The sequence below is a fragment of the Argentina silus genome (assembly GCF_951799395.1).
Source record: "Argentina silus genome assembly, chromosome: 11".
NCBI classification, from domain to species: Eukaryota; Metazoa; Chordata; class Actinopteri; order Argentiniformes; family Argentinidae; genus Argentina; species Argentina silus.
The window spans coordinates 7062422-7072600 of record NC_139665.1 but is presented as its reverse complement, the minus strand read 5'-3'; the positions used below and the strand labels follow the sequence as shown (position 1 = coordinate 7072600).

General features: G+C 45.7%; 1 protein-coding gene across 1 annotated transcript; it reads right to left on the bottom strand.

The window, feature by feature from the left end:
• Positions 1–143: 143 nt before the first annotated feature.
• On the bottom strand, positions 144–9975 carry cap1 (CAP, adenylate cyclase-associated protein 1 (yeast)). The gene is given in 14 exon segments (XM_083680732.1): positions 144–1455; positions 1750–1893; positions 2015–2097; positions 2189–2312; positions 3041–3210; positions 3650–3761; positions 3763–3822; positions 4229–4334; positions 4760–4845; positions 5880–6023; positions 6442–6519; positions 6970–7070; positions 7272–7373; positions 9862–9975. Coding segments are annotated over 13 exon segments (1392 nt in total). The 5' UTR covers positions 7372–7373; positions 9862–9975; the 3' UTR covers positions 144–1371.
• Positions 9976–10179: the final 204 nt, after the last annotated feature.

The following is a 10179-nucleotide window of genomic DNA, read 5'->3' as shown; positions in this document are numbered from 1 at the left end:
ACATTTGGCACTCTAGGTAGCCAGTGTTCTAGAATTCTTTGTCAGTTAGTGAGCTAAAGGCTGTGAAGTAAAACTAAAAACATTTCAAACTTCACCATAGCAACCACACATATGAATCACATGCCAAAGACTCAAAACAACACAACTTTTTATAATCATTTTATTGCAACCTTTTTTTTTATGATGTCTTCCTCCAGTACTCATGAGCCGAATGTTGATTCTGGGCCCAAATAAAGAGGTAAAAGAGAGAGAGAAACAAAGACAATACAAAAGAACCCACATCAGAACTAACCGCTACAATAACATAAAATAACCAGACGTTCTAGACAGACGAGAGGAGAGGTGGGTACATGGGATGGGGGGCGGGGGGGGTTAAGACAACTAGCCCTAAAAGCAATGTCTTTCCAGATCATTACAGCAGATGCTCCAAGTGAGAGATCAAGGGAGGCAGCCAGAAACCATCAATGATTCATCAACAGTATGCCCAGGCCTTGACTCTAAACCGCTTTCACCAGCCACACCACACCTCGCGCTCTCTTTGCCACTCTCATTTCATGGAATGTTCATTTTAAATGCTCATTAAAGGAATGTGCTGTGGTTGGGTATAGAATCAGGAATGAAAAGGTCTTCTTTTTATTTTTATGTTACTTAAGACAATCCTTCTTTCAAAACATCATTTTTGCTTCAGTGTTATGATAAAAAAAAGACAGTGAGCCTGCACCTAACTCTTCATCTTATCTATTCAATGTCTCTAAAGAGAGTGATGACAAATCTGTTGTAGTTATCCCTATGTATGTTAATAACATGGTCATAGTCAGGGTCAGAAAGTGATAGCATTGCCGTCAAAGAGAACTTGGTTGTACATGTGCTTCATGTTGAATTGCATAAATCGAATAGAAACGTCTTGGACCTCTCCTAAACGTCAACACCTGCCCCTGATTAATGATTGGTTGAAGGTACCAAAGAGCATAGCCTGATTGGCTGAGGAGTTGTCAAAACCGCAGAGAAGGCGTGATAAAGCCCCGCCTCCTCATATTGGCTACTTTGTACGTTTATTTCGCATTGCATTCATTGGAATGTACAAATTAAATGAGCATCCTGCTTGTTGGCAAACTCAATTGAAGGTGCTCACTGAAACCAAATCAAGCTGCTCCCTGCAATTGGCTCAAGGAATGCTCCAGAAAAAGCAAGCAGTCCTCTCATTGGCTGAAGGAAGATTCAGCTAAAGCTGTGATTGGCGGATAGGAAAAAAAAAATATGGGTGACGTTGGCATCTCAGTCTACATTGTGGGATAAGCAGGTTGTCGGTCGGTCAGTCGGTCGTTCAGTCAGGTAGGCATTCGGAAGGGGACGAGTTCAAGTGCTGCCCCTCTATCCAGCGATCTCTGTGGAGGTGGTGACCAGCTTCTTGCCGTCCCAGACAGTCTTGAACTGCTCAGGAACAGGGATTTCGGTCTACAAGAAAAAAATACATTGGAGAAATGTTAATGCATCACAAAATATCCTGTTATTACAGTCACCCAGTAGCCAATGAAACTCCCACAAACACCCCATCTACCAGGGGATGCCGAAATGGGAGGACGGGCTCATTGCAACGCATGGAATGGAATCAGGTGTGGTAACAAACACACATTCCGTTCCATGCATTACAATGAGCCCGTCTTCCCATTTCCATTTCCACCTCCAACAACCTCTCTCTTCCCCCCCCCCCCCCCCCCCCGCCATTTCTCTTTCCACCCCGTCACTCACAAACTCTCCGTCTTCTCCAGGTACCAGCACGTTCATCTCTGAGCTCTTGGCGCTCACAATCTCGCAAGCCAGCGAACCAGTACTCAGATACACGTGGCAGCCATCCGTCTTGTTGATGGAGATGGTGGGCACCTTCCCCAGGACCTGACGGGACAGAGGACGGCCAGGTGTGCTCCAACAATTACAATACATTCGCTTTCAAACAGCCAGGCTTTTTCATAACTCCCAAACGCGTCAAATCCCATCTCCCAGTAGATGGACCCACCTGGACCTTGACGTCCCTGCAGTTGATCACCTCTACAATGCCGACAACGTCGTCAAAGACCAGACCCAGTTTCTTACAGTTGTCTGCGAATGAGAAACGGACAGCAAACATTGAAATTCACTGCCCTAGAACTGTTCCTGCACACAAGGAGTGTGTGTGTGTCTGTGTGTGTACCTAAGGTGATGGAGTTGATCTTGCCCTTGACGTGCAGGGTGCTGTTGTTGCACTTGTAGGCGTAGACCACCTGCTTCAGCTCCGTGTCCGTGATCTCCAGGCCCTGGACACCCTCCTGGTTCTCCTGCAGAGAGAGAGAGAGAGAGAGAGAGAGAGGAGGAGGAGAGGAGGGAGAGAGCGATATTATATTAGAGAGATTATGGAAACTCTGTTTACTATATATGAGCCTACTTTGACAGCAGTCATTTCCAAATATGTTTACTCTGTGATCCACATTAACCCTTCGGAAATGTCCTATGACCAATCTGATTGACCAATCTGAAGAACTAAACCAATGGCTAGCATAACAGTATGACCCAACGGAGTCCGTGGAGCCATCACCTTCCAGTTGGGAAACAATGCTTTAAAATAAAACAACTATTGTTCAGTTGATAAATTAAGTTCTGAAACTGGAACCAGATAAGCACTGCCTCTTTTCATTGTTTTATATGGTGCCCAACTTTCCAATTCATTTGGGATGGGGCATAGAGCTGGATCTACACAGCTGCAGTATGGACTCATCTCATCCCCATTTGAAAACATCTGATAAACCTTGATAATCTTGGCATTAATCTATCTCCATAGCATAACACCTTCTTGTTACACAGTGTACAAGGGAAACCAACTTGCCATGAAACTTAAGAGACCAATACTGTGGTCCTGGGTGGTTTAGTTGGTAGAGCAGGGCATTAGTAACGCTTAAGTCGTAGCCTGGGAGCATTATACAGTATACACAAACACGTACGCACTCACTGTACTGCAAATCATTGTAATAAAACCTGCTGAAGGACGTCTATATTTTCCGTATCTCACCACTTTCCACTTCTTGCCGTCCAGCTCCAGTACAGGGGGCAATGAGCGGGTGGGGGCGGCGGCAGCAGCGGGGCGTGGGGAGGAGAAGGGTTTGGGTCCCGTGCGAACGGCACCAGACTTCAGGCCCGGGTTCTTGTGGGTCTTCTCGTTGTCAGACACATGCTTCAGCCCTGGGGTCAGAATGAGAGGCAGATGAAAGAAGAATGTAAACATAAGTTGGCTGCTGTACATATAGAAATAGAATGGAGCAGAAAAGACATGATCCCCTCAAAACAGCAATGTGGCTAGTACACCAAAAGGCTGACATGGAATTGTAATCCATAATTGTCATTGCACATGTAGAACCCAGAGAGAAAAGCTAGGTACACCCACCATGGAATGTTGATTTGAATGGGCATTTCTGTTCTACTAATTCCTATTTCTATGGCCCGACATTGGTGGTGAACAGTAGATATACTCACATAATGAGGGCCGCTTGAGAACTAATGAAATTCGCCATATACCATGTCTCCCCCCCCCCCCCCCCCCCCCATGTCATTTTCACGAATTCCAAATCACCTGACCAAGCTTTACTTCCTGAGAGCTGAAACCTACTTCCTGGGTACTCACCCTTGGTGATGTCACCTCCCTTGTTGATGGAGGCGAAGAGGGCGTTTCTGGTATCGGGGCCAGCGTTGCCACCGCCAGACGAGGCGCTGAAGTCCATTGGAGGAGGAGGGGGGGCCGGGAGGAGGGGGAGGAGCCCCACCGGGAGGAGCCGCTGAGGCCGAGGCCATGGGACCCTAGGATAGGGAACACACACATGCAGGCGCGCGCACACACACACACACACGTCATTTAAAGAGAGTGTCTGAGTGTACGCTCCAGCTAAAGCTGCTTAGAAAGGAAGCGTTGACATGCCGATTACTGAGACAACTAACTCTAGGATGTACAACGCCTCTTTAAATCACTGCTCCAGGGCCAAAGGGCTTCCCTTCCCCATGTGGTAATTAATGCTGGGGGAGGAAAGCTGGTCTAAAGCCAGTTGTTTATGGGTAGAAGACATTCATTACTAATGAGCACATCCTCAGATTTCTACCTTCACCAGCCTCCCCTGGTAGAAGTGGTTTAAGTGTATCCCTCCCAATATGAATGAGGGGGGGGGGGGAGCGAGATGTGTCGAGAGAGAATAGTAAAATGGTAACTCACACTCTTGCTCCAGCCCAGTCCGGTGGTGTGGTGTTGTTTGATGTAGTTCTGCACCTCGGCCCAGATGGACAGGTACGCCTTGACCCAGTCCACATGCTTTTTGTCCCTGGGGGACCAGACACATCATTACAGCAGCAGGAGAGACACCAGAGGATGGAGAGTATCAATACATGACATCATTAGATACTGTAGCATCCATGACAGAGGGGGCAACAATGGAGAGCTTGCGTTGATCTTGATAAAGGATGTCATCCCAGGACTGTACGTGTTTTCATTGATTAGATTGTGTAAATTGACTTTGTAATTAATTAACCAGATTACATTTGTAATTTTGAATGTACATTTATGATCTGTTTCATGTTTGTAAAGCAGGGCTTCTCTGGAAAAGAGACATCGGTCTTAGTAGGACCCCCTGCCTAAATAGGTTTAATCATAATAATAATCTGGCAGGATGGGAGAAATGTTTAAAAAAATTGGCCGAACACCCAGTCTGACGGACAGCTGGATGGACCAATGTCGTGTCCTCCTTACTTCTCCTTGTAGTCCTTGAGCACGCGGTTGGTGTAGAACATGGCGGCGTCCTGCATGTCCTTGACGAAGGGGCCGGGCTTGGGCGCCTGGAACAGAGAGACAAAACATTCTTCCTGGGTTCTTCATGGCGTTTGTGTGGACACAGACAGTGTAAGACACTTCCAAACTGGCCAGAATCATCCGTTAGAAACGCAACCAATGCAATGATGTTCAATGAGAGCAATGCGTAGGGGGAAGAGCACTGTGTTGACCTAGGCTCAACTTGACAAATTCAGACGCATCAACCAATGACTACCCTGTTTTTGCACATACGCTTTGTGGTTTCCAACCCAATCACCTTGCTCTATTGTTCAATTTCACTCATTATATTACTATGAACTGACAGTTCACGTGTGGCACTGACTGACCACTGAAACCGGAGCTTGTTGACTGCGTAATCAGAACCCATTAGAACATAATGGGAGGGTTCTTGTAGTTGATGTGATGCGTTGATGTTGTGATTGTCTGGTGTACGTTAGTCACCACATCGTTATTATTGATTATGTCCATCTGTTAAAACCATGACGGCAAAACAAAGCTCTCTCTTCAAAGCGGTCAGGAGATCATGGCATGTACAGACGTCCATGACGATTTCTCTGCCACCTGTATTTAGAACCTTCTGGTCCTTGCGGGGGACACAGTAAAGCCGTGTCCTGCTTGGCACATAAAAGCACAATGTCTGTTTCTACTTTGATCTATTGTTTTGTGTTCCACTCCCCCCCCCAAAAAAAAAAAAAAAAAACATGCTAAAGACATAGGAAAAGTTTGGTCTACTCATTTCTAGTTGCGTCACTTGATTGATTAATGCTTGAATGGTCTGTGGGGTCTGAACCGAGCCGTGGGCTTGGTGAACCATTATACTCAACCAGAACTCATTATCATCGAATTAAATTTGAGTTGGAAACGTTCAGGCCCTGTTTCCTGCCAACTGTCTGACCATACAGCAGCGACAGAATGAAAGATGGGTTTGTCTCCGGCATTTACACAAACGTCTCTCTCTCTCCCTCTTCCCCCCCTCCCACCCACACAACACAATACAATACACACACGGCAGTGCCAAGACCTCCCCCTCCCCTCTCACCATGGCGACCCAGCCGAGGGCGGGAACACTCTCGCTGACAGCCGAGAGGTGGTTGAAGAGGACCGAGGTGCGGTTCTGCTCCCGGAACGTCTGAACCTGCTGGATCACCTTGGACATGGGGGCAAGGAGAGCCGTCATGGCTGCCTACAGAGCAAAGGGAGGCCAAGTGAGGAAAATTACAAATCACTTTATTTATATGGCACGGTGCCTTTCAGAAAACATCAAAAGTGTTTTTGTTTTGTTTTACTGAGGCTGCAGAGCATCCTGGAGATGTTTCATTCAAACATTCATGCAAACAGGATAATCTTTTCCACGCACTCAACATGGTGCAATAAAGACTGTCACAAAGAGGAACAAAAATATCCCAAGACCCCACATATTTTCCGGCCTCCATTTTACTGCCAACAGCATCCAATGTCATTAGAATGGCCCAGTTACTGCCCTTGTGGTTACTTGCCAATGTGTCAGTTAATGACACAATTAAACCATCTGTTTAGTTTGGTAGAACAGTGATGTATTCTGCAGTTAACCACGACATGAACGGGGTGTTTGTTAAACTCACATCCGAGGGTTTCTGGGAGCAGGAGGCTGTGACCAACAGCTGTCTCTGAAAGGAGAATGCCTGCTTCATCATGTCTGCCTGAGAGAGAGCAAGAGAAAAAGTTATTTGTCACCAATCTGTGCACCAAAAGTAGCATATATATACTCTTAAAGGGGCAATCTGGGATTCAGACAACAACAAAGCGGTCTCCCTGCCACTTTTTTGGTACACAGCTGAGGGATAGGGCTGGAGAAATGTTACCACTCAAATTCATAGACAAAGCTATGGATGCAAGGGCTGACAATCCATGAGATCAAAATGATAGTTTTAGCCATGTTTTTAAGTTATATAGTGATTGTTTAAATGTGCTTATATTTGGGTTCTGATGGGGTACAACAGTTGACCTAAGCTCATGAGGCATTTATAAATTATAGTATATTCTTTAAGAATCAATGGCTATATATCATAACATTAAAAGTAAAATAAACCAAAACAGTCTCTCTTTGGTGTGGTGCAGCCAACTTCATGCTGTTCAACAACTCAACTCACATGTTTCTGAACGTCGCCCCCTATCTGCTGGCTGAGGGAGAGGTACTGGGCCACAGAGCCAGAGATGATGGCATCATAGGCCTCCACGTACGCCGACACAACTGCAAGGAGAGGGACCAAAGAGGGAGGGAACATCAACAATAAGTGTCAGAAATACCAATGCTTTTGCATGAGGTTTTAATCATAGCTCCATTATCTAATACAAACAAACTATGACAGAATCCTGGCCTAAATGTTACTATGGCAGTATTAATGGCTTTAAAAGGAAGGAAAAAAGGCAATCTCCCAGGGGTTAGGTTTACCTCCAGAGCCTCCAGCTGAGCCACCTCCACCACCTGACACAGCCTCCAGACGACCCACAGCCAGCTCCAGACGCTGCACCAGACTCGCCAACTCTGCCATAGCTGGGAAGAGGAAGAGGGAAAGAGCCAACATCAGCTGAAGGGGTCCCTTTTCATCTGTCATTAATCAGAGCTTAGACATTCAGAATTTGAGCAAGAGCCATACTGGCACGAAGAACACACATAGGAATGTTCCTCTCGAAGCTTTTGGTGCCAATATGGATGATAGTTTTCTAAACGATGTAGGCTAGCCTACAACTAGAGCTATGGTGACTGATGGGGATATTAATTGTTTGGTCTACTCTCAACGTCACCTCTTTAGCCCTTTATTTCTCAGGTTTAAAGCAGTCTAGTCTTTTTTTTTTTCCTCTCCAACTCGTTCATAGCCTATGAGAAACACCATCAAGAGAATGTGAACAACCAACAGGAGGAACATATAGTTCCTCTTTTGACAATGCTGCAAGGGATTTACAGAGTGAGTTGAATGGGGTTGGTGGACATGCCAAGACCTGCTCAGTAAAGGTATGCAGGTGATCAGAATGTGTGGCCGTCCACCACAACCACCTTCAGGCCGACTCAGTCATTCTTAACATATTCTCCTCACTTTATCGCAACAAAAGTGATCAAAAACAACTACTTGTATGACTATACAGCCGACTGAATTACACAGGAAAACTGTATTTCAACAACCCCCAATCAACAAAAAGATAAGTGTGAATATCTTCTCTACTGTAGGAAAATGTCCTTGTGAGAGCTCACACAGACACACGGCTAACATTACACAACTGAAACCTGACACACCGCTCATTTGTGCGACTGTCTCTGCAGTACTTTCACCTGGCTGAGTCTGAAAGGAAACGCAGACCTCATTCCACTAATGATGGTGGATCCATCGAGTTCTACTCTCTCGGGATAATACCCTCCCCTCTCACTTCACCAGAGAAACAAACACACACACTTTAATGACAACTAAATATTCAATGTGTTTTTCTCTCCCCTACGGTTTAGCTTTTAGACCTTTGAACACAAACTCATGCTCAAGACAAGCAATTGCTCACTTTATGGAGGGCAGATGACAACACCATTAAGTAAACACTTAAGTATTCGGGAAGTCGTCTAAACAAAATCCCTGGATATTTATCTTCCTTCTTTACTGTTGCCTGCTAACCCGAGCCACTTGTACGCCTGGAAGAGGTTCAGGCTTTGCTTTCAACCATCTACATGAGACTTCCTTCTTTGTGACCAAAATAAAGTAGCAGCACACCTTCACAACCGGTACCCTTGACCTAAATCAAATGTACAGAAATGTATAGGTTCGGGCCTGTGCTTGGATTTCGCCAATGGCAGACACAGAGCTGTGGGCAGGCACCAGAGTCCAACTGTTGCATTTAGGGCTACAGGTGTAGTATGACTCAGGATGTTTCTACAGAGGATGAAGGGTGTGTCGACGTGAACAGTACGGACACGGAGTGAAGTAGGGGTGAAGTACACTAGGAAGAAGAGAAAGAGGGCCTGTCCCCCTCATTGCGCAGTGCAGCTAGGGACGCCTGTGCTCCAATGTTGAACATTAGAGGATCCTATAGGGCTCTCAAATGATAGTTAGGTTTTCGGTTTTACCGCAGAGTAGCTAGCTATGTGCGTTTCATTTAATCAATGGCTCTGTCAGGATATTATTGTTAGGTTTACGTTTAGATGTCTGGCGGATCTCCGTGAATGAGCGTTTCTCGGGGTAGGAATTCAGACATAGGGGGTTGAAGGCGATGTCTGCTGGTGATACTGTTGGGTTAAAACTAAATTAGGTCATTTCTGCTTTAGCAAAGGAGGAAGTAGGGCAAACGAATGCCGGCCTCTAACGCCGGCCCTACGCTGCATAATAGTTGGCTACTAAACAAAATGTTTCCCCTTTATCTGGCTACCTATAAAAGCTAGCTAATCTTCACAAGCCGACGGTAATGGGATTGGGAGTCGGCCGAGGTGGAGTTAGCTAAACAGTTCGCAATGCAAGTTGATTTCACAGGCGTGATGGTTAGTTAGCTAAGCTAACAACAACAATGATGATGATGATCTCTGCAAACGACCTGTACACAATCATTTAAGAAGCAGACGGAGTGACCGAAAAGAGACGACGATTAGGTTCTATGAAACTCGAATAGGGCGAGTTCTCCTCGCCCCCCTCTGCTCCGTACTACTCTGTCGTTTCGACATTTCCTGTATTTTCTTCCATACCCCTCCCTTGTCATGTTGCACTAGTCTGCACAAATGAAGAACTTTCCATTTTAGGTTGCGTCAATTTTACGGCCAACGGAAATGCATTAAAACAATGCAAAACTGTATTTTGTGAATGACGTCTGCCTAAGACATTTGACATGTTCGTCAGTCACACTACGAGAGCATCACGGCGAAATGCAATAAAAACATGAAATGATTATACAATGGCAGGTTCACGGCGGCGCGTTATGACATGGCCGGGTTGTGCATCTAAAATGCCATTTACAGATGAATATGGAAAGAGGATGGTGAGGTTCGCATATAACGAACACATGCTCCTTACCTGCTAAATTGGACAAGCACAGATTCGGTCTTTAATCACCGTCAGTTTTCTGTGGGAGTGTGCCGAGTCGGATGCTAGCTCGCTCGTCCACCGCGTCGCCTTTCTTCCTGTATCAGTGGAAGTTCCCAGCTGTCAGCGCGGCGTTTCCGCCCTTATTCGCGCAACCATTCCATTCCCTTATAAGGCGAAGAGAGAGAGAGGGGAGAGAGAGAGAGAGCAGAAAGAAAAGACGAAACATTGTTGTTGTTGTTGTTGTTGTTCTTCTTCTTCTTCTTCTTCTTCACTTATCTGTTTGTCATACTGATGTTTTTATTTCTA